General features: G+C 35.0%; 2 protein-coding genes and 1 pseudogene across 2 annotated transcripts; all 3 read left to right on the top strand.

The window, feature by feature from the left end:
• The first annotated feature begins 1615 nt into the window (after positions 1–1615).
• Positions 1616–2519, top strand: LOC130881016 (olfactory receptor 4F15-like; annotated as a pseudogene).
• Positions 2520–10293: 7774 nt separating this feature from the next.
• Positions 10294–11232, top strand: LOC130881637 (olfactory receptor 4F6-like). The gene has a single exon (XM_057781303.1). The coding sequence runs from the start codon at positions 10294–10296 to the stop codon at positions 11230–11232; it is 939 nt and encodes a 312-aa protein (XP_057637286.1).
• Positions 11233–20912: 9680 nt separating this feature from the next.
• On the top strand, positions 20913–21848 carry LOC130881015 (olfactory receptor 4F21-like). Its single transcript, XM_057780193.1, has one exon. The coding sequence runs from the start codon at positions 20913–20915 to the stop codon at positions 21846–21848; it is 936 nt and encodes a 311-aa protein (XP_057636176.1).
• Positions 21849–26554: the final 4706 nt, after the last annotated feature.

Here is a 26554-nt window from a genome sequence, read left to right as displayed (position 1 = left end):
ATAACAAAATATTACAAGGAAAATTAATCAAAATTTTAGGTGGGCTCAATGACATAGATACTTGACTATATTTACATATATTGACAGTATAATTTTCTATCTTCAAGAAATAAGTAAATACTAGCCTAAAGCCAATAACTATTACGCTTGATTCCTTTCAGTAATTTAGTGTTAATTTTAAAAATGTTTTCTAAGTTGGTTTTATATTCTTAAAACTTGAATACATTTCAAACATGTTTGTTTTTATATTATTTTCTGTGTAGCAATTACAACATTACCCACCTGAATGTATGATTATTGCTCTATTTTTATTAAAGTACCTAAAATTTTAAAAGTAGCTGATGATATAATAGAACATGATACTGTAATCTTTTAAAGAAAGTTCATTTAATGGAATATTAGTCTATCTTGCTTTAGCTGATGCATGAATTCATATTTTGAGTTTCAGTGAAAAAGTGTCTTTCCTCAGAGTTTCACCTGTGACAATTAATTTATGTTCTCAGTTTTCTAAGTATAAAATAATATCATAAGATTTTAAATTTACACATCTTTTATTACATGTGGTATGGATTTGCTTCTTATACTAACTGACTATATTGACTTCATATTTTTCATAATCTTATTTAATATAAATTTCATTTAATCTATATTTTAATATTTATTGTTTTACATTATTTCATTATAAAAGTTTGCATAAAATATTTAAATTTTGGAATACCAGTACACCCATTCTTCTGCAAAGATTGTGCCTGTGAGTCCATACTTGCTATGGTCTTATTCAATCAATTAAGTAAAACTGTGCATTTTATATTTTAAAAATATTTTATTAATATAGCAATCAAATTCTTTATAGTTGCAAAAGTCATTCTTCCCGCCCCCGCCAAGTTTGTTAATTTGGATCCATTTTATGAGAAATTTCTCCCTTTTTGATCTATTTTTCATAGTGCATGATAAATTTACAACTGATCTGTGCTATGATCTTCTGTTACATATTTGCATTATTTTTCATATTAAAGTGTTAACCCAGTTCCTTTATCTCCTCACCAAGATGTGTAGACCTATCTGTTAACACACATATAACCCTTCATCTGAATGAGAATCTTACCTGTCACTTATTTGTTAAGTCACGCTTCTGGGTATTTCTAAGTAATTTTCTCCATATAAATATCTCTCACTCACTCATCTAGCATCACTGATTCTTTATATCTCAAAACAGACACCTTCCAGGGTGGCATGTGCTACACCTGTAAGCTAATGTATCACTTGGCCCCTGATTCATGTTCATACTATTTAGTCATAGAAGCACACATACACTATACAGATTTCATGTCTCACTTTGCATGCAGACAGAGCACTAGATGAAAACAGAGTCTGTGTTTATTGCATATGGTATAACCTGACACAAGGCACTTGTATATACAGTTCTCTGTGTTATCTGCCAGGTTATTGAACAGTTGTCAAATGAAAGAGCAAATTCATTTTCAAAGGCATTGCTATATGAAGAAGAGGATTTCTCACTGGTCTCAGCACTAGCTTTTTAAAAAAAATTATAGTACATTCCTTTATAATTTTTATGGTTCCTGTTTATTTCAGCAAATATAATGAAGGTTAATGAATGAAATATTACACAGAGGTGTCTGAATTTGTGTTTCTGGGACTTTCAGCATCTAGACCAATCAGCATTTCTTCCTTGCCTTCTCTATGGTGTTTTATGTAGTCATTGTGCTGGGAAACACCCTTGTTGTGCTTACAGTGGCCTTTGACCCACATTTACATTTCCCTATGTACTTTCTTTTGGGAAACCTCTCACTTATTGTTATATGTCTTTCTACCTTAACTGTTCATAAAAATGATTTCTGGCCTGTTCTCTGGCACAATACCATCTAATTCCAGGGCTGTCTCTTTCAGCTATTTGTCGTTTATGTCCTTGAGGGATCTGAGATGGTGCTCCTAACAGTCTCGGATAGATATCTGGCCATGTGCAAGCCCGTCCACTACCTGATCATCATGAGCCCGCTGACATGACTTTTGCTTCTGTCTGGTCCTTGCATTGTTGAATTCTTGCACTCAGTGGCCCAATTAGCTTTTGTTGTGCCTTTGAGTTTTTCTGGTCCTAATAAGATAGATAGCTTTTACTATGATTGTCCTAGGCTTTTTAGACTGGCCTGCAAGGACACCAACAAAATGGAATTCATGGTTGCTACCTACAGTGGCATCATTTTTATTGGCACCTTCTTCTTACCTATTGTTTCCTGTATTTTTTTCCTGTTCACTGTATGGAAACATTCATCAGGTGACTTATCTAAGACCTTCTCTACACTTTCTGCTCACATCTCTGTGGTCGTATTGTTCTTTGGACCATGCATCTTTGTGTACATGTGGCCTTTTCCTACTGTTCTGTCATTCTGGACTTCATGATTACACCCATCCTGAACTCTGCCATTTACACACTGAGGAACAAAGATATAAAGGTGGCAATGAAGAGACTGAGTGATCATCTCCGGTATTTAAGAAAATGATCTAAAGAATCCCTAAATGTTACTCAGAGGGAGTTCAATATGCTCCAATAGTAAATAGCCTACATAACAATGTTGTTATAGGTATATAACTATGTATATCTTTAAGATAATACAGTCTCCTCAAAATTAACTATGATGCAGTAAATGACATGATATAATAATCTTTATGGACATATAAAATTCTGTTTTATAAAAATCAGCTACTTTTTAAAGATTAATTTATTTGTATTTTGTGTGTAAGATTTTGACAGCATTTTGGATACCCTATTCATTGCATGTATGCAGTGCCTGTGGTTGCCAGAAGAGGGCATCAGATCCTCTGGAACTGGAGTTCCTGATGGTTGTGAAATATGTGATATGGGAAACAATGTCTTCTTTAAAACTGAATGCTCTTAATCAGTAAGTCATCACTCTAGCTGTAAAGAACAATTTCTCTATTTATCAATCAAAGTACACTTAACATGTATTCACATAATGCATATTTTATTAGACTTTCATAAACATGGGAATTTAAATATCTTTATGTATTCAGAAACAAATTCAGAAAAGTGATAGCCACATTATGGGAGTTTTATTTATTAGTTTTCTGAGAATCCTCCTTTATGTTTCTATTATGGCTATACTAATTAACATTACTGCCAACAGTATAGAACAATTCACACCCTTTCACCTTGCCCATATTTATTCTTAATGTTTCACTAGTGAATATCAATTATGCATAATGATGAGTTTTCATTCTAATACATGTGAACAAAGTATTGGGTTATATTGATTTCCTGCTCTGGTCTTTTGCCAAACTAACACACCTCCTAATCCCCTTCATCTTCCCAACTAACTTCACTTCTACTTTCATGAATTCTTTTGTAATTCTTTGAGTTCTATTAGGGTTCTATATGGAAGCATAAAATTTTTTTCAGTAGATTAACTACTGAAGGCAATGGCTCTCTATTTTTTATATGCTCTTGTCATGCAGTGACATCCCTCTAAGAAGACCCCTTCCATGACAGAATTTGATGGGCCCAGTTGAGTACAAATTTTATGAAGATAATCATAGCTGTTGTGAGTTTGAGTGAAACAACCCTGTCATGCCCAGAAGTCAACATTTCACACACTTCTACCATTTATCAATTTCTTACATTCATTCCTTCCCTCATTCTTTAAAGATTCTTAAGTCTTAGGGAAGCAAATGTCAAGATTAAAGGATCTTGCACTTCATTTGAAAGCCTTTACACTCCAAGTTAAATTCATGAGAAACACTTGTAAGACTGTAAGTTTCTCTCACTGTGTGTGAATATGTGTGTGTTTGTGTTTTCTTCTATCTATATCATATTCCTTTGAGACCTCACAGATTCAGAATTGAGAATATCAGCAGGCAATGCATCTATCTGTTGTTAAAGTCAAGGAAAGTAGAGTGCGGATATGAAGCAAAGCTTTAGATGACAATGGTTAAGCATGAATTTAAAACCTTTCTTTAACATTTCTAAACAGCTAATAAGGTGCGGGAGAATTGTCTGTATTCTGTCAATCATGTTTTAAATAAATGCTAATTGGCCAGGCAGGAAGTATAGGTGGGAAAACCAGACAGGAAGTAGAAATGATGCAATGAGAGCAGGAGAATTCTGGGAAGGAGGAAGTTGATTCCTCCCACTACTGCCCAGACTCTGGAGAAGCAAGATGTGAGCTGCCCTGCCCAGAAAGGTACAGAACCATGTGGCTAGCATAGATAAGAAAAATGGGTTAATATAAGCTATAAGAGCTAATAAGTAGCCTGAGCTAATGGGCCAATCAGCTTTATAACTTATAGAAATCTCTGTGTGATTTTCTTTGGGGCTTGCCAGCTGTGGCATACTGGCAATGAGCAGGACTTATGTTACACTAATATATTAAAAGAATCAAGTGTTATTTCTCTAAAGATGCTGCATGACTTTTATCAAAAGGAGCAGCTGATCATCTTTTCAGACTGATCTGTTTAACTGGTCATCAGTGTTTTTGGTCATGCTGTATGAAAAAAATCAGAGAGGAACAGAAAAAATATTCCCATCTCAAATGTTTCTGTGTTAATAAAAAATATTTCTGTGTGTAATATATCGAATTGTAAAAATCTCTGTGGGCTGGTTATGAAAATCAACAGTAAAGCACTTATTAGAGTACACACCCCTCTAAAATAATTATAAAAAGAACAACTAAATTATTAATAATATTAATATTAATAGTATTTAGAATATTAAATTATTAAGATTATCTTAAAAAACATTAATAAGAATATTATTGGTGAATAATACTGATATGTAAGAGCCACACATGACTTTGCTCATCTAATTACCAACAAACAAATAGTATGTTTTAAATTTTATGATTTGTGACTTTTAGTAACACTATGTGTTCTTTATTATTTCTTATTCATAGTAATGAATCTATGATTAGGAAAGAGTATATAACCTGGGGTAACTACAGAAAGGAGGACATAGGAAGAAATTCATAGCTGGCATTATAAGCTATGTAGCTATCAATCACCAGTGTGGTCCTGGATCCTAGAGAAGACACCTAATATTAACATACTCCAAATTCAGTGTAATTTCTATCTTTTTGTCTACAGATATTTTAACTCTTACCCTGCATCAAATAAGCTTCTTTTGTGACAGATATAGAGTATTACAGACACCAACCACTTGTCAAAATACAAAGAACAATACACCATGTGGTACACAAAACAATTCCTACACCAAAAGCTCAGATGAAGTCAAGGAAGAGTGGGCAGAAAGGTTTTAAGAACCAAATATCTAGGACTCCTGATATAAGTATCTTTTCTCTATATATCAAGGAATCTATAAGCATTAAATTCCAACAATATAGAAATCTAAAGAAGATATGTATAACGACCAGTGTGGACTAGAGACATCTCATTATCCCCATCCATAGGTGAAGAGCTTTTGCACACACATCATGCATATTAACTCATGCATATATATATATACACATACAAATTTAAACAACATATATTGAATTAAAAAAATAAAGAACTAAGGCTATAAACTCTATGAGGGCCTAAATTCAATTTTTACTACAAAATTCCTTGAGAAAGGTAAATGAGAATATATTAAGTATATATTAATAGTCATTCTGTTTGGTTTTAAACAGCATTTTTCAAAATGAGTTTTTGACTATGAATTCTTGTCTTTTTGCCTAAGAATAAGTGTATAATTTTTCTATAGGCATGTTCATCTTTTCCTTTATGTTAATGTAATATTGTGTAAAACTATGCTTGGATTCAAAATACTGTTATAATTAATACACTGAATATTAATTTTAAACCATTCACATTAGCTGTTATTTAGGATACAAGAGAGTAAACTGTGAAAATAAATAGTATATTGTATATAATAATATTGCTTAGCAATTGTGACTATCAATGTGTAGCATTAGGTTTGTTTGCACATTTTTTTTCTGAGCAGAATGTGTAGCCTTTAGCAAGCCTAGCATTAACCAATGAATAAAGACCATTTGCCTGAATTCTTCACTAGAAACAAGAACTCTAACTTAATTATGTGAAGATGAATTGTAATCTTATCTAGTCACTTACTAAAAATAATATTACATAATTATATCCCAATTTTAATACAGAAATAAAATTTATATATATATATATATGAGCTGAGAAAGTTAATTTTTATTTACATACTATAGAAATGATACAAAATAAAAATGGACTGTCATGAAGCAACTTTGTTTGAATATTCTATAATATTACCTTGATAATGTTTGTCTTTATATAAAATATATAATTATATATAGAAATATATTTTATTCAATATTAATAACTTTAAATGGAAACACTAATTGCATAAATTAGCTAAAAACTTGCTATCATGTTTCCTACAATATTCCTTGAATATGTTTGTAGTGCACCTGGCTATCATAATGTCAGAAGACATAAACCAAACTCACAAAGACAAGACTTTGCCTCATAAGTGAGGTCTGAGCTTAGGTAGAATAAGATGAAAGCAAAAGGGGACAATATGGGATGTGTGGTGTGAAAATGGGAAAGTGTGAATGGGAAGTGGATGAGAGAGCTTCATAGAGGTATTTAATATTAAAAGATATGTAAATATACGGCACTGCCATAAATCAATCCATTGTTTTGCAATTTATATGTTAACATAAATAAATTAAATTTAAATTATACTCAATGAATTAGTTAGTAGCTACATATTTTTCAATAACATTGGTCAAAATGATATATAAATTGTACTGTGTAATAAAATATCAAATGTTGTTTTCTTTAAAAATATTTTACTTTGGTTTCCTTTACTTTTTTATGAAATACTTACTAAAACAACTAATATTTTTCTCTTTGATGCAATGGGATTTTGAAGTACAATTCCCATGGTAAATGACCTGGAGACTTAGGTCACCAACCATCAGTTGCTCACAAAATGCTTTTGTCAGCTTGTAGGTAGTTAGAGCATTGGTAAGAAGTATTAAACACGCAGTATCCAAAAGGAAGACACATTCTAAACGATAAAGTAATAGTGGAAATACTGCTGTCTAGTATTTGAGGACACCTGGTAAGTAGACATTAATACCATACCAGCATTAGCAGTAACTTTCTGTGTACAACTAATGCACAGCATCTCTGTAACATGCGGAGTGTCCCATCTTCAATACTATTTTTCTTTCAGATATACTTATTAGGCATCCATTCATGCTGGGATTTCCAAAACAAATTTAGAAGTTGTATTGTGTAACCCTATGTTTCATTTCAATTTTTGGAACAAATTGGAGGTTAACAAGATGTTGAAAATAGTCTTATAAAGGACAAAGAAGATGAAAGCAGGAAAAGGGCCAATACACTGATTCTAAGAGGACTTGACCATCTCACACACATAGAGAGAAAATCTAAACATGGTGACTGTTAGGTGTTTCAAACAGCGGATAGGTATTAGAAGACTCAGGAAATATTCATTCATGTGCTACCTTTGATTTTCTCAGTTTGCTTGTTGTGTGTCTGAGCCTGGTTCCTCTGTCATAGTCTTAGTGGTAGGTCAGTTTGAACATAGCAACAAAATGAGCCAATAAATTTTACTCCAATTTCTTCCATTGTAACCTGTATAGTGTTAACTTGCTTTTTTCTACCTTGTCTACTGTTATCTTTCTTGGTCCATGTCTCTTCTCCCTCATTTCTGCTCCTTTAGCATCAGTCAAATAGCTGATCAGTGTTAAAATAACTAACAATGAACTGCTCCCACATGTGAGCTTCTTATTGCTGATGAATCTGATTTTGAGAAAACTCTTGTAGAGTGACATATATTTAGGAGAAAATAATTTTTCTCTAATTTTAAATCCTTATTGTAACATTAAATGCTAGTTTGGATAAATCTGAAACCACTCTATTGAATTTACAGATCTGTTCTTCCTGAATCTAGTATTTTGTATTTACAACTCCACCTTTGGTTAATGGTGACACAAGATTCTTTTAGATTGTTTAAACAACACAAAAATATAGAATTTATGTAGGGACAGCCACTTAGAATTCTATCTTTTAGTTCTCACCATTACTGGTGTTATTTGGTGTTTCTTAAAAAATATTTAAGTTTAAAATGTTCACAAATAGTCATATTACTGTTTTTATACTTTCTCTTGTTTTTTAGGTAAGTATAAATCTCTCTAGACTTGCCTGTGTAAACCTATTCTGGCGATTTTTAAAGTATCATAATATTTCATTGTATGTTTATACTAAAATTAATAATTCATTCTTTAAACTTTTAAACTATAGTCTGTGTGTGAATACATTTGTCACATATTTAATATTCAGTCTTGTAATAATGACTATATTTTAAAATCTATTAAATAGCAATTTGTAGTACATATGCAATGTACAAAATGAGATTTTTATTTAAAGCCTTAAAAATGTTCAGGCTCTTTTGCTGATCCATCTCTTCTGCCTTTACAAATCTCTCATTTTCTCCCCATACTGATTGGCAGAACAGAAAGATTATGACTAGTGGATATAGAGAACTATTTGACTTCTTAACTGTGTGTGTTGATCTCATTGTGAGGTTTCTGTGCAAGTGGTACTATTTTTTTTCATTCAGACACCTTACTTGGCAACATGTTGACAATATTATGAGTGTTTATATTCTGAATAAATGATGACTATATTTTTATACTCATGAGTACAATATCATAAGTACAATATCATAAGGCGAACATTTAGAAACTATAAATAAGAAAGATAAGAAATAAACCATTTTATAAAAACTCTGTTAGAGCTTGTTTTTTTCAAACTGAAACAATGGATTTTAATCATCCACACAGTAAAATATACTGAATATGTATATATTTTGTATTCCAGAATATCAATATTTTAAATTTGTAGATAGGATTTAATTCCTTTAGAATTTCGATTAGAGGTCTTTTACAAAAGACGTCTCCTTCAGTTGAGCACAGTGTTCTAGTGTCCCTGTTCAGTCCTGCTCTATTTCATCTGGCATTTACAATATAATTTCTCCACTTGTGCCCATATAGCAGTGGCTCCTTGCCTCACCACCTCATTGTTTCCCTTTGGTTATGGTACTTATGAGATAGTTATAAAGAACAGTGTGTCCAGCCTGACTGCTTCAAGTCGCTCTGAGCGTGCCATCTTTTATTTTAATTTATTGTTGTAATTTCATTCTTAGAGCATCTTAATGCAAGGAGCCAGGTATGAAGTGAATGATGACGTGAAAATGACCGCAATAAAGAGGCTGAAGGAGAGCTTGCTCGTTTCTGTAAAGTGTGGAATTCAAATGTAGGATAATCAGTTACCCCCTTGCTTTGCAACATGCTGACTCACTGAATCTTGATCTTACTATTCCAGGTAAACTGGAGGCTGGTATCCTCAGGATATACTGTTCCCTTCACTGATATGAATATGTACCACTCACTCGGCTTTTAAACAGGTGCTAAGTATCTGAACTTAGGTCCTCATGCATACACAGCAAGCACCTTACTCAGTGAGTCATCCCAGCAGCCCTTTTTTTTGTTTTATATGTAAATGATCAATTGAGGTCAACTAACGTTTATGATAGAAAGCAAATATGGCTTGCATGTTTTATTTGTTACATTTTGCTATGAATAATTCATCCACTCCCTAACACCATATATTTCTCCGCTGTGTTATGACAGATTATATGATGTTCTTTCTAATTTTGTATATGACCATTTGAAAGAATTATGATAAAGCTACTGCTTATTAATCTTCACAAACTTATTGTTTCAGAAAAAAGTTCTAAACATAGATCCAAAGTTATGTCTGGCCTGACCTCCATTCTGATCTCCATCACTACTCTTCTTGCCTATTCGTCTTCCTGTCTTGGATTCTTTGTGTGAACTAGATCTCTCGTTCTCTTGAGTAGTAACAAGGCTATTATCAATGAGTGACGACCACTATGATAAGTCACATACCTGGGGTACTACACTGTTGTCTTTCTTGAATGTGTTGTCAGTACATGTTGCAATGTATTTAGATCCTGATAAACTAATAATCTATTTTTCACATGATTTTGACCTAGGTCTTGACTTATAGTAAATAACTACAGACTATTAGTTGAACAGACAAACGAGTTAAGGAAATTTTCAAATTACTTTCTAATGACTATAAAATTGTTTGGTTTTAATTCATTCAGAAATATTCTTAATTGTTTTTCAACTATTTATTTATAATAAATTCTTTTTAAAATTCCTTTGTTTCAGTCCCTTAGGTAACAGGAAAAAAAAAAGAAAGAAAGAAAAGTAAATGTTTAAAACAAATTACACAGAGTTGTCTGAGTTTGTATTTCTGGGACTTTCAACATCTAGACCAATACAGCATTTCTTCCTTGCCTTCTCTATGGTGTTTTATGTAGCCATTGTGCTGGGAAACACCCTTGTTGTGCTTACAGTGGCCTTTGACCCACATTTACATTTCCCTATGTACTTTCTTTTGGGAAACCTCTCATTTATTGATTTATGTCTTTCCACTTTAACTGTTCCAAAAATGATTTCTGACCTCTCCTCTGGGCACAATACCATCTCATTCCAGGGCTGTGTCTTCCAGATATTTGTCCTTCATGTCCTGGGGGGATCTGAGATGGTGCTGTTGATAGCCATGGCCTGGGACAGATATGTGGCCATATGCAAGCCCCTCCACTACCTGACCATCATGAGCCCACAGAGGTGCCTTTTGCTCTTGTCTAGTGCTTGGGTTATTGGGTTACTGCATTCTGTTGCCCAATTAGCTTTTGTTGTTCATTTGAATTTTTGTGGTCCTAATAAAATAGATAGCTTTTACTGTGATCTTCCTCAGTTCATCAAACTGGCATGCGCAGAACGCCACATAATGCAGTTCATGGTTACTGCCAACAGTGGGTTTATTTCTGTAGGAACCTTCTTCTTATTGATTATTTCCTACATTGTTATCCTTTTCACTGTAAGAAAACATTCATCAGGTGACTTGTCCAAGGCCTTCTCTACTCTTTCTGCTCACATCTCTGTGGTGATTTTGTTCTTTGGACCATGCATCATTGTGTACATGTGGCCATTTCCTACTTTCCCTATGGATAAGTTTCTTGCCATTCTGGACTTCATGATTACGCCCATCCTGAACCCTGCCATTTACACACTGAGGAATAAAGACATGAAGGTCGCAATGAGGAGAATGATTACTCAACTGCTCAAGATGATCAAAATGTCTTGATCTATAGAAGTACAAAATGCATTTTCTGATTTCTCTCCTATAAGCATAGCTGAAGACTGCTTGGTTGAGACTATTTATTTTCCTTTATCCAACAGTTTAAAAAATGTTGGATACTTTATTTCAAGTTGACTAACATTAATGACATCTTAAGTGGAATTTATAATTTGTTTTGTGCTGACTATACTCTTATTATCCATAGAAAAGCTAAAAAGCTAAAATTTCTATCCACATAATTTTTTGCAAAGCTATTTTTATAAGTTGATATCTTCCTGTCTTTCTTTAGAATAAAAGAATTTTGTATCTTATCATACTTATATTTTGGCACTCAAAGCATGTTCATTTTATATCCTGATTGAGAAATAGTTACATTTTTTTCTTACATCATACTATGAATTTGAAAGGTAGTGAGTTGAATAAATTTTGAAAATATCTTAATTTCTAAGAAATTGAGCTTTTGCTGGATTTCACAGCCTATGTTAATAAAACACCTTTCAGTAACTAAACTTAAGACCTCTAGTCTGTTATATACTCAAACTTTTTAACCTGGCTTTAAGAGAACATTGTAAGAACCATTCTTAGTTGCCTTGTAAATGACTTTTACAACCTAATCAGAAATCTCAAACTGTGTGCTTCCCCAAGCCTCCGGACCAGATACATGTATCATTTGATGGAAAAAAAAAATACAGAAGTGGAAAGTAACTTCATAAAATCAATAATAAATCATAATGTGACCACTTATGGTTATTAGTTGGTAAACAACGATATTTTGTTTTCTGGATGACCTGGGATCAGTTGGAGTCAGTGACTTTATCCCTTGTAACACTCTGTTAAAAAGTACTGTAAACTACCCAATTGCTTTGCCATGTAATTGATTCTATGCCATTCATGAATACACAGTGGAGTCTTTATTAGATATGACAATATCACACACAGATAGGCATCATTTGCATAAATAGCTGAATAAACATACTGGTACACATAGGGGTAGACACACAGACACAGTTGTACCCAGAATCGAGACTTCCCAAGACCACCAAGGGACCAAATCCACTGCAAAAAGCAAAGAGTCTATTTTTATTACTATACCAGCATGCTGGGGCCTGATCATCCTTCCCAAAGGCAAGATGGCAATGACCCTGAGAGGGTTGTAGCTTTTTTTTTAAAGCCTTCCTGGATGGAGTGTTGGAGGAAGTTGGGAAATTTTAGATATTATTGGCTTAAGCAAGCTTAATCACATTAGTGCAACTTAATTGGCTAGGGCTAGCTAGTCAGGGTTAATCAAGGCTACAGTTTTCCATTTGGGGGCTGGAACTTTCAGGCCCTGTCTTGAACTGCTGTAGAGGGTAGTTCAGTAATGTCCTGTTCTAGTACTGCATGTACCAGGCCTCCTCCTTGCTGTTAGCAGTGTTATAGATAGATTTTCATTTATGCATGGCTTTTCATCGGAAAATTCTTATTCGGTCTCGGGAAATTGCAGCTCAAGCCTGATCACTGAAGGAAAACTGGGCAGCCTGTTATGGCATCTGCTCGGTCCGTTCAACAGGGACAGCTACAAGAAAGCCCTTATACAGCACAGAATAAGGCTCAAATGACAGACAGACAGAGGACAGAAGACTTAGAGAACAGGCACTAGAGAAATCAGCTCTGGACTCACTTTTGGTTAAATGATTCCAAAGGAAGTGCTTTTATATCTTTCCTCAATATAAGACAGATGCATTTTCAATAACTCAAATTGAATCACTTATACTTTACAACCCACACACTGCAGAAACCACTGGCCTCCAACAGTCCCTCCATGAGGCCTCTTCCACCATCCTTTATGTGGGTGATGTCAGTTCTGTGCAGGTTTTCTGCAGATAACCACAGATGCAGTGAGTTAGTGAGTGCAACAGCTGTGCCATGTTCAGAAGACGTTGGTCTCTTTGCTGCACACCTCCCAATCTTCTCTCTTCACTTCTTGTGTCGTTTCTTCTGCATTGCTCCCTGATCTTTGTAGAGAGACATATGGGTGTTACATAGAGGACTGAGCATTCTAATGCCACTTGTTCTTAGCACTTTAGCTGACTCTACGTTTCTGTGTTAATGTTCGCTGACCCTTATGTACCTCCCCAGCAAACTACAATAAGAAGCTTCTCTGATGAAGGCAGACTGCCACATTAATCTTATATGGTGAATCATAGCTTGAGTATCTTCTCTTAACTGTGATATCTGCCCATAAATTCTTTAATTCAAAAATCCTTTCAAATATTTAACTTTGGTTTAATGTTTTCTGGTTGTTTGTCATTTACTTTAATCTGATTTTTTAAATTTGTTTATCTGGGGTCTAGAGAGATGGTTGAACGATAAAGAGAACTTTCTGTTCTTACAAACAACAAACAACTGGTTCAATTCCCAGCATCAAGTGGTTCATAGCTGTATGTAACTCCAGCTCAAGGTATACTACTGCTTCTTTCGGTCTATGTGAGTTCTGGCTTGCATGTGAAAAAAGGCATATTCACATACACATAAATAGATAAATGTATTTTAAATTTGGCAGGCAGTATATGCCCATTGGTACAATAGTGGCATAGTTGGTATGGGTGTTAAGCACATTTATGTCTCTATCTGCTCCATGGTAATAAACATGTTCTAAAGTTTAAATGACATTATCACTCTTTCTCCGCTACAACTTAAACTCTCTTATTGTTATTTCTCAGACTGCATTCTCTTGAACACTGTGTTGACCATTCTATATTCACCTATGCATTGGAACAGTATTGGGTAAACACATATCTGGTTATATAATATCTCCCCTATGACAAACAATGGATGGATATAATTAGAGGGCATTTTTAATAATTGTCAAAATACATCTAGGAAATTGTCTTTATCATATTTCAATTATGATGCATGTGTGATTTTATTGCATATGATAAATTACTCTTCTATTAACTTTTCATCACTTAGAGCTATGCATAGATTTGCACAATCAAATTTTCAGAATGTCAAAAAATAAAATTCTGAGAAAAATGAGACCCACCTGAATTATAAAAAACAGAAGTTCAGAGGTATGCACATAGTGGAAACATGTCATTGCTACCCTGGCTGTCATTACCCATGTATATTTAACTCGTGATAGTCACTTAGTACTGGAATTCACATTTTAGTTCAATTTGCAACATTATACATAGAGAAATTAATGTTGTTCTCTCTTCACAGAGACATTTTTAACCACCATCATTTTGTTTTTAAATAATATTTTTATTGCATTTTCCTAGCCTAAGTCAAATCTAAGTTTGATGAAGCATAAGAGTCACGTGAAGGCTAAATTTAGAGTATGAGATTTCCCCTAGGAAAATGCTAGAGAAAGTCTTTCAAAGTTTGGGTTCTATTTAAAACATACACCGGCAAAGATTTTCCACAAAGAGTCTTCACAATACATTGTTCTACACTGATGAAGAATCCTCATTAATGTTTTTAAGTGTAGTAAATGATCTCACCATCATTTTGGGGTAAAGGCACAAGCTAAAATAACTATTGTCAGATAAGAAGAAACTGGTTTCATAGGCAATTCCTGTAGGTAAGTTCATAAAAAATACTTTTTGATTTAGGGATATCACTTTCCATCTAATTAGGTAATTTCAGAATATTTTTCCCTGTGGCATATTTTCTTTACTTCCAAAAATAGATCTTTGAGTTCTAAATGTATTATTCATGTGAGTATCAACCACAAATATTATAGATTTTCTCTTAGTAAGTAGTTTTGGAACTCATTTGCTGCAATTTCACATACATACATACACAAACACACACAAACACACACACATATTCACACACATACACACACACACACATACACACATGCAGAGAAACCTACAGTTTTACAAGTGTGCTGATGGATTTAACTTGCAGTGTAAAGGCTTTCAAATGAAGTGCAAGATCCTTTAATCTTGATATTTTCTAAATAGTTTCAATTTTTCCTCTTTTATCACATCATCAAAGTAGTAAATTCTGGTATGCTAAACTATTGACATCAACAGAGTAGCCTACCTCCACACTAATGACAAAAAAATGTTTAAATGCTTTTAATAATAATGTGCACTTCTGTACAACCTCTGTTAATTATGCCTGTGTGTTTGTGTGCATTCATCACCAAAATGATGAGTCTTTTGTCATCTTTATTACTTAATTTTCTCAAAGTTTCTATTAGAAGCCAGACAATCCTTAGTATATATTACAAACATGCCACTTTCTATTAATATGAATGAGCAAAGAAAAATAGGAAAAATAATTTTAAAAAACAACAATTTAAAGTATAGAGACTATTTTATCTGGTACCCACTGAGATTAATATAGACAATATATTTGTGCTTATTTAATGCTTACCTGAGCTTTAAAATAAACATAGAACTTAGTTTTTAATAAAAATTGTCATAAGGGGAAAGGTAGCTTTTATGTCCCTCCCAGAATAAAATATTAGGTTTACTCTGTAACTCTACAAATGAAACATTTTTCCGAGTTACTATAGATTCAACAATGTACAAACCTATTTTATATAATTAATATCTAGTTGACCAGCCAGTATACTTGAGTAATTAGTCTATTTCTGATCACTTTATACTTTCAGAAATACAGTGCTGCAAAATACTGTAAAAATAAATTCTGCATTGGCCATCTCGTTTCCTTTAAATATAGACACATGGAATAGAATAGCAGAGTCAGAGTTAAAAAGGTTTGGTCTTCAGCAATTCCTCTGCCCTGTGGAGTCACTGTGACTCATGTTCCTATCCCTGAAGCTGAGAAGTATTTCAGACCACAGCATCCATGGGATTATCATAGTCTCAGGAAGTATCTTTACACAATCTGGAAAAGTTTCTGAAACTGTTGTGGCCTTAAAAATAAATCTTAACCTAAAGTTTAAAAATAATTTCCACATCTGGAAAGATGACTCAGTGGTGACTCAGAGATGACTTGTGGTGTGGAAGAGGACAAGAATATGCATCCAATGTCCTTTCTCTCCTAGCCCATGTGCATCTCTGTATACGCATAGCATACACACAGTCAAACACACAGAAACTCATGTGTGTGTGTATCTTTATTGGTATATGTCTAATATGTAAAGTGTCATGATTAAGAAACTTGTAATTGCCCAAAGATTTTTTATAAGACATTTAAGAAGATCATCAAAAATCCATGCTGTCAATATTGGCCTGCATTAATAACAACCAGTGATAGCTAGTTATTCATGTTCCAACAGATTTGTAGTAAATCACTTAGAATATTAAATTGAACTCATACCTATCTAATTTTCACTGTGCTCATTCCAGTTTTAATTTTAATTTAATTGATCAGAGCTTAATTTATATAATTCTAAGATCTCTAGGTATCAAAAACAATGTGAATCTCCTGATAAGATCACAGGACCCTTTCCCTGAACATGTCTTATACATGTACAGTGGTTGGATAGATTTTTTACAAATTATTTTTTATAATTTTCAGTTATCATTCCCATTAGCATGGTTGAATCTCACATTTTGTTCAATTTTTAATATATTTCCGACGGTTAAATGTTTCAAGTAAATGCATATACTGTCATTTATTTTCAGAAATGTCATCCTTTTTTCTGTTTTAAATATATTGTATGTGCTTTTAAGGGACAGTGATAGGTTGTATATTTTCCTTTACTTGACTTTAATTTTTTGAGGCGAACACTTCTCAAATGATTCTTACTTTGCTACTTTCTTCAAAGGATTACTGCTGGATTAAAACATCTCTACTTACAAAATGTTATTAGATCATAGTGCTGCAAGATTTCCTTCCCTAAAATTACATGTATAGTCCAAGTATACAAGATTAATATATAGTAATCATGTTACAGTATTTAAAAAATAATCCTTATTTGTTCATGGTTGGACTGCTGTCCAACAACGGTAAAACACTTGCATCACTTGTTCAAGGCTCTATGCTCAATTTATACTCTGTAAAAATAATAAATTTATGAGTTAAATAGTTAATTAATAAATTTTTTGGAAGTCATATCTGAAATCCCATTGTGCTTATAACTTTTCAGAGTACTGTATGATATATTGGGCAACTTAATTCATCAAGACTCAGTTGTAGAGGTAAGCATTGCTATTGGATGCTGATTGGAAACAAAGCAGAACATGGAGGAAAACAATGCAATCACTTTACATTTTTGATGTGGGAAAATATGAATCATGAATATGATGTGGGAAAATAGGAAACCAAAAGCATCATCAACAGGTACAAAAACTGAACCGCTGACATTGATTGATAGTAAAACCTGTGAACCTGGAAAATATATGTCAAGAGCAGAAGTCTGTGGTGTGACTATTCTATGTGTCTGGGTGAATGGTAACGATACATATTAACAGATTTGGTTAGCCTATGTGAATATAAGTTCAGGTTTTACAGATTAACTTGAAGCCCTAGGAAGACTTCTTTACAATATGGCATATTAACTTTGGACATTGTACTCTAGGATCCAAAATTAAAACCAAAGGAAAATAATTTAATAGTTAGATACTAATTCAACTGAGTATCATGGTACTGAAAGAAACAAAACAGAACAGGTCTAGGATGAGTGAGTCATACCAAATATTAAGAGTTGAAATAGGAGAAACCATCACTCTATATAAATAAAAAACATGGAAAAGTTTGCAGGCAAGTTTTCAGAAAACTGCTTGAGAAAATGCCGGACTGAATGTAGTTGCAGTCATCAGAAGGCCTTGTTTGCAATGAATCATAATGAGTAGAGTTCAGTTTTCTCACATCAGTAGAAGAAATCTGGAAAAGGATTGATTGCTTTGGTGAAGTTGGTCAACATACGCAATGAGTGCTGGGCTTTGTTCAAGTTTCTACTGTGTTGCATGTAACTTTGATTTTATGCATCATAGCTGCTGCACTCAATTAAAAATAACAATAGCATTAACTATACAAATGAAACAAGGAGCAAAGATACACTTTGTCCATAGGAAGATCTTTTCCCCAATTTAGAGGATGTGGCTTTCTGAAAAATTACTGATTTGGAATTATATGCCCAAATTTCAATGAAAAATAGAAATTTCACTACATGTTCAAAAGTAAACCCAGACTTCATGTTCCTGATGTGAGATAAAGCTGTAATCCTTAAAAAATTGCATTGGAAATCATTAAATGATAGGAGAACATGTGGTTATAAGAGCTTCATGAATCCAAGAAGTCAAAGTTTTAGAAACATACTAAAGCAAATTAATAAAATCAGAACTGAATCCTGAAGAGAAATACAGTAAAACGGTGAGTAAAAATTGATTGCTATAGAAAATATCCAGAATAGTTTCTCTCAAGGAACACGGTGTCCATGGCAATTGTATGGTAGGACTGACTGAATGAACACCAGGGATTTCTGAGGAATGTCTGGCAATAGAGAAGAGTAGTTACAGTGGACACCACTTCAGAGATTTTTATCTTAATGAGCTTATAATAGCTATAGGATACATAAGCTTGAAGTTGTTTGATTGGAAGATGTTTGGGATATATTTCAAAGTACCAATCATAATAGCATAGTTCTGTAGTCAAAAGAAATGAATATGTTTTCCAAATTTCTAAACGTAAGTCCTGAACATGACACTTTATCCTTCTGTAAATGTGGAGTTTATTATTTAACATATAAATCTAGCCGGGCGGTGGTGGCGCACGCCTTCAATCCCAGCACTTGGGAGGCAGAGGCAGGAGGATCTCTGTGAGTTCGAGACCATCCTGGTCTACAAGAGCTAGTTCCAGGACAGGCTCCAAAACCACAAAGAAACCCTGTCTCGAAAAACCAAAAATAAATAAATAAATAAATAAATAAATAAATAAATAAATAAATCTAGAACAAGAACGAAGAATGTGTAGTACAGGATTTCACATGGTATAAGATTTAATGGACTTGCTAAACATATCTGTACAAGAGAAGTACCTAATAAATGTTATATATTGATATATAATTGTATAACGAATAACGTGTACTTGTACAGTCACTAAATTTGATGTCTACGCAGGACCATGATAAAAGTGTCACAAGCTAAATGCTTTTTTTAAAATCATCTCAATTTGAGTAGTATCATCCATAAAAAACTGCATAGAAAAAGGAAAACATACACATGTAAGACATGTATTAAAAAAAAAAAACTACAAGAAACATTAATGCAAATATCACATTGGTGTAGGTATATCTTCAGGTCGGATTCCAAAACTACACTACAGTGAAAACAGATGAAACAGATATCTATATAACAAAACAGAAATAAAACTAACAAGAAGAAAGGAATAACAATAGAATAATATGAACATTCATCTGTAATATTTAAGAAGTCAAAATGGTATAAATTCTCCCCTGCGGGAAAAAACTATTCAATTTGAAAGTCACAGGGCAATGAGAATGAATGTCACTTCAGAAGAAAATAAATACAGATGCCCAAATGACATATAGAAAAATATTCACTATTGGGGATATTGAGATGGTTCAATAGAAAAGACCATCTGCTGCTTTTACAGGGGACCCATGTTCCTATCACCCACAAAGTAATTCATAGCCTGGAATAACTCAGGTACCAGAGGATCAAATGCCCTCTTCTAACTTCAATGGGAATTGTACATACAAGAGATATAGATATGCAGACAAAATAGTCATATGCATAAAAGCAAAAAATAAATATTTAAAATTCTTTGTTAATACCATAACTCATGAGTGAAACACAAATCAAAACTACAATGCAATAACAGTATCATCCACTATCAAATCAAAATTATCCAGTGTTAATCAAGAATAAGGTAAAAGTTCAGTTTTATGCACTTGTGATGAGAATGTTCATGTAGCACTTGTATTGAATCATAGACATTTCTCTAAAAGATAAAATAGGGCTGCCATATTTATCTACTATTTTACCTTGGGTTGTATTAAGCAAACAAATTGAGCATACTGAATAGATACATGATTTTACATGTTTATGACTCTACTATTTGTAATACCTTACACACAGAAATAACTATCATACAATTAAATAATAGTCATACAGAAAGGAATTGTGTCATTTGTAACATGATGGAAAAAAAATGCAATGCACTGTTTTAAAGGAACTGTCAGAGAGAAAACATGTCCAACTTCTCATCATTGGTGGAAAATGTTAAAGAAAAAGTAAGACTGTAGAGTAGTAACTAATAGTGATTTGGGAGTGAGAAAATGGGAGAGTTGAAAGACTGAAATATACAAATTAAATGTGTATAAAAATACCTTTGTACCTCAACCTCCATTTACCAGTGAAACAAATTCATGAAAAAATAATTTGCAAAATACTACAAGAACACATTCTATGGATATTTTTCTGACACCTGAAAACATTTAGAAAACAGTTCAGAGAACACATTTAGAAGTGCTACAAAGCAAATCTACTATAACAGAATGTCTGGTTGTAGAATAAATAGGAGAAACCCCACTTGCCTCCCTTTATATTTATGCTTGTGTTTCCTTAGGGGTACTACCACGAAAGCATTATTATTTTTCAGTCGCTTATTATTTTGCTATATAACTCAGAGTTTTTTCTCTTGATTTTGATATTCAGAGAATCAAGGAGTTTCATAAGTTGGACATATCCCTTAGTAGCTAAGCTACAAATTTTCATCATATCCTAGCATCAAGTGATTTGAAACTTCCCACGCCAATGGATCAACTAAATGACTCCATGGTTTCTGAGTTTGTGCTTCTAGGACTCTCTGGTTCTTGGAAAACTAAAGTTTATCTCGTGCTGACGTTCTCTACACTCTACTTAGGAATCATTGTGGGGAATCTCTTCATTGTCATTTTGGTCATTGCTGACTCACATTTACATTCACCTATGTACTTCCTGTTGGCCAACCTGTCTTTGAATGATGTGTGGGTTTCCTCAACCACCGTTCCAAAGATGATCTCAGATCTTCTGAAAGAACGTAAAATAATTTCTTTCTACAGTTGCATGACTCAGATCTTTGTTATCCACATTATGGGAGCAGGGGAGATGGTGCTGCTCATAGCCATGGCAATTGACAGGTACACAGCCATCTGCAAGCCTCTGCGCTACCTGAGTATCATGAGCCCTAAAATATGCATTTCATTTGTAATTGCTGCCTGGGTCACTGGTGTGGTCCATGCTCTGGTCCAGTTCTCTTTTGTTATAAACCTGCCTTTTTGTGGTCCAAACAAAGTAGACAGCTTTTATTGTGACTTCCCTCGAATCATACAACTCGCATGCACTGATGGAGACAAGTTTGAGTTTGTTGTTGCTGCCAACAGTGGCTTCATGAGCATGGGGGCCTTCTTCCTGCTTCTGCTCTCCTATGTCTTCATTTTGGTCACTGTCTGGAAAAGGTCCTCAGGGGATTTGTCCAAGGCACTTGTCACTCTGTCAGCACACATCACTGTGGTTGTTCTTTTTTTCACTCCATGCATGTTTCTCTATGTTTGGCCTTTCCCCACATCAGCAGTTGACAAATACCTGTTTATTGCTGACTTTGCTATCACACCTGCCCTGAATCCTGTCATCTATACTCTTAGGAACAAAGATATAAGAGTATCAATCCAAAGATTATACAAAAAAATTGGTTATGACAGTTTTTGCTGAATAAATCTGGTGTGGGAGCTCTAAAAGCATATGGACAACTGTATATTGTCAGGTTTCACTAAGGCACATAATTTTGTAACCAGCACATGTCCCCTACCTCACAACACACATCCATTCCCACAGACCATTAGTGCCTTGCTCCTTTTTCTTTGAGAAATTAGAAAGTTTCAGTATTCTAAAAAATGCAGTATGGATAATTAAATGTGTGTTTTGGGGTTTTAAACAACTTATAATGATCAAAAATGAACACCAAACTTGTTTGTGTAAATAAATGAATAATCACAATGAGTGGTTCTGTATATATGACTAGTGTCTCAACAATTTAGATTGTGTTGTTTCAAAAAGTACACAGAGTTTACATTTCAAAGTGAATAATTTATTCTGAAGTGGATTCAGAATCATCAGTGGAAAAGTGCCACATTAGTAGCTTCTACTGGCTCTGCTGTAATTTAGAATTATTTTAATTGTAAGATAAAGACTATTAGTCATAAAGCAAAGAGTAACCAGCCTATAGTCCATGGCCCCATAGAAGTTAGGAAACAAGGAGAACCCTAAGAGAGACATACATGGATCTCCCTGGGGAGGGAAATTCAACAAGATCTCCTGAGAAAACTGGGAGTGTTTGTGGGGAAAGGGAGGGCAGGAGGGAAGGGGAGAGAAAGGGAGTGAAGAAGAGAGCATGAGGGAATGGGATGGTTTAGATGGGGGAAGGAAGAGAGATAGTGAGAGCAAGGAAAGGGATATCTTGACAGAGGGATCCATTATGGGGCTAGTAAGAAACCAGGCAGTAGGGGAAATTCTCAGGAATTTACAAGAATGATACCCCACTAGGACCCAAAGCAATAGTGCAGAGGGTGACTGAACTGGTCTCCCCTGTAACCAGAACCTTTCTCCAAGAGCTGATGGAAGCAGATGCTGACATCCACAGCTAAATACTGGACCAAGTTTCTGAAGAACCGTCCATGAGAGGGAGGAGCAAAGGGGTCATGACCATAATAGGATACCCACAGAACCACCCGACCTGATAGTGAGAGCTCATTGCCTCTGGACTTAAAACAGGGAAACTTGCATAGGACCAAATTAGGTCCATTGAATGTGGTGACAGTTGTGTGGCTTGAGAAGTCTGTGAGGCCACTGGTAGTTGGACTAGGATTTATCCTTAGGGTTTGAACTGGTATTTTGAAATCCACTATCTTTGGAGGGATACCTTGCTCAGGCTACATATAGTGGGGGGAGAGCCTTGATTATGCCTCAAAATGATGTGTCAGACTTTGTTGACTCCACTTGTGAAGCCTTACCCTCTCTGAGGAGTAGATAGGAAGCTGGGGACCTGGGAAGGTGAGGGGAGCAGATTAAGGGGAGGGAGTGGGAACTGGTCTAGGTATGTAAAATGAGAAAATATGTTTTTTGTATTAATTTACATTTTATTGTTTTTATTGAGCAGTATGTTTTTTTTCTGTCCCTCCTTTCTCCTCTTCTCCCCTCTCCCATGACTCCCATGTTCCCAATTTACTAAGAAGATCTATTATTTTTTCACCCTCCTATGTTGATCATATATGTCTCTCTTATGGTCCTCTTTGTTGTCTACTTTCTCTGGAGTTGTGGCCTGTAGGCTAGTTTTTTTTTCTTTATGTCTAAAAGCTACTTATGAGTGAATTTATATTATTTTTTTTCTGGGAGGCAAATGGATCTAGAAAATAAAAACATACTGAATGAGGTAACTCAAACCCCCCCAAAGACTTTTTTTTAAAAAAATAAATTTAATAATAGAATACCATGGGCTCTTTAATACCATAGGCTTCAAAGATGTCATGATAGTTAAGTAAACCTCAGCACCCAAAATCAACACTGAGTTATTCACAAGCATCTTTATCTCCAGCTTCAGGTAATCATACCTAGGACACCTGCAAACACACACACACACACATATGCCCACATATACAAATGTCCATACACAATACATATACACAAATACACATGTCCATACACATAGACAATAACATACATATATACATATGTTCAGAGACACAGATACACACACACACATATACACATGTACAAACATACACACACACACACATATATACATGGACATACATACTGACCCACACAATAAAAACCTACTTATCTGAAAACCATGTTCTACAAAGATGATTGCTTGACTAGAACTCCTGTGGTTCTGGGGAGCTATGATGCTACTAGTCCAGAGCCTACTGTGCTATCATTAGCCCACTTAAGAGCCGTTCATTGACTACCTCACTTATCTACCTAAATTCAAGTCACGTGAATACTAAGTAATTATTTTTTTAAAATGTACAAAAGAACTTTAACTTTCACTAAGACAAAATTAAAAGACAATGGATTAGTTAATGAGTAGAAATATTACCCACCTGATGTTCCCACTAATATATTTTAACTCTGTCTTGATTATTTGACCCTCTTACGCTCTGTCACCATAAACACTCCATGAAACTGGTATGACATTGAAACATGGTTTTTAGGCAACTTGAAGCTGTGGTCCTGGGGAGTGGTCAAGCTTATTTGTTCTCAGAATGAACTATTCTTCCTCCTGTTTAGATAGGATTGTGGTTTTGGTATATGCACTATAACATTCTTATGCTAAGCCCAAATGGAATTAGACAGAATATTTAAGGCATTCTTACAGATAGTATGATAAATGCACTTAGAAAACTTGTATTTAAAACATAATTCTTAATGACAGTGTCCTTTGCTTTACAGAAGCTTCTCAGTTTCAGGAGGTCCCATTTATTCAGTGTTGACCTTAATGTCTGTGCTGCTGGGGTTATACATAGGAAGCGATCTCCTGTGCCCATATGTTGTAGGGTACTTCCCATTTTCTCTTCTATCAGGTTCAGTGTGTTCAGATTGATATTGAGGTCTTTGATCCATTTGGACTTGAGTTTTGTGCATGGTGATAGATATGGGTCTATTTTCATTCTTCTGAGAAGATCTTCACCAACCCCACTACAGACAAAGGTCTGATCTCCAAAATATATAAAGAACTCAAGAAACTAGACTTTAAAAGGATAATTAACCCAATTAAAAAATGGGGCACTGAACTGAATAGAGAATTCTCAACAGAAGAAGTTAAAATGGCCAAAATATACTTAAGGTCATGCTCAACCTCCTTAGCGATCAGAGAAATGCAAATCAAAACAACTTTGAGATATCATCTTACACCTGTCAGAATGGCTAAAATCAAAAACACCAAGGATAGCCTTTGCTGGAGAGGTTGTGGAGAAAGGGGTACCCTCATCCATTGCTGGTGGGACTGCAAACTTGTGCAACCACTTTGGAAATCAGTGTGGCGGTTTCTCAGAAAAATTGGGATCAACCTACCCCTGGACCCAGCAATACCACTCTTGGGAATATACCCAAGAGATGCCCTATCATATGACAAAAGCATTTGTCCAACTATGTTCATAGCAGCATTATTTGTAATAGCCAGAACCTGGAAGCAACCTAGATGCCCTTCAATGGAAGAATGGATGAAGAAAGTGTGGAATATATACACATTAGAGTACTACTCTGCGGTAAAAAACAATGACTTCTCGAATTTTGCATGCAAATGGATGGAAATAGAAAATACGATCCTGAGTGAGGTAACCCAGACCCAAAAAGAAGAACATGGGATGTACTCACTCATAATTGGTTTCTAGCCATGGATAGGGGCCACTGAGTCTATAATTTGTGATCCTAAAGAAGCTAAACAAGAGGGTAAACCCAAGGAAAAACATATAGATATCCTCCCAGCTATGGGAAATAGACATGACTGATGGGCAAAAAATTGGAATCTTGGTGGTGGGGTGGGATGGGGATGAGGGGTGATGGGGAGAGAAAAGTGTGAAGGAGAAGATGAGGGGAACTGGGGGAATCGGGGTGATTGGGGATAAAGGAAGTTTGGATAGGGGAGCAGGGAAACTCATACCTTAGGTAAGGGAGCCACCTAAGGGTTGGCAAGAGACTTGAACTTGGAATGGCTACCAGATGCCCAGGGCAATGTCCCCAGTTAGTTCATTGGGGCACCTGAGGATAGGGAACCTGAAATGAACCTATCCTATAATCATACTGATGAATATCTTGCATATCGCCATAGAACCTTCATCTAGCGATGGATGGAGATAGAGACAGAGACCCACACTGGAGCACCGGACTGAGCTCCCAAGGTTATAATGAGGAGCAGAAGGAGAGAGAACATGAACAAGGAAGTCAGGACCATGAGGGGTGCACCCAACCACTGAGACAGTGGGGCCGATCTATTGGGAGCTCACCAAGGCCAGCTGGACTGCTACTGAAAAAACATGAAATAAAACCGGACTCTCTGAATGTGGCGGACAATGAGAGCTGACGAGAGGCCAAGGAGAATGGCACAGGAACTTTCATCTGGCGATAGATCGAGAGAGAGACAGAGACCCAATTTGGAGCAACGGTCTGAGCTCTTAAGGTCCAAATGAGGAGCAGAAGGAGGTAGAACATGAGCAAGGAAATCAGGACCACGAGGCGTGCACCCACCCACTGTGACAGTGGAACTGATCTATTGGGAGCTCTCCAAGGCCAGCTGGACTGGGACTGAATAAGCATGGGTTGAAACTGGACTCTCTGAACATGGCGGACAATGAAGGCTGATGAGAAGCCAAGGACAATGGCACTAGGTTTCGATCCTAATACATGAACTGGCTTTGTGG

This window comes from Chionomys nivalis, chromosome 9 (genome assembly GCF_950005125.1).
Source record: "Chionomys nivalis chromosome 9, mChiNiv1.1, whole genome shotgun sequence".
Taxonomy (NCBI): Eukaryota; Metazoa; Chordata; class Mammalia; order Rodentia; family Cricetidae; genus Chionomys; species Chionomys nivalis.
The sequence above is the reverse complement of the archived record's forward strand: the minus strand, read 5'-3'. Positions and strand labels throughout refer to the sequence as shown.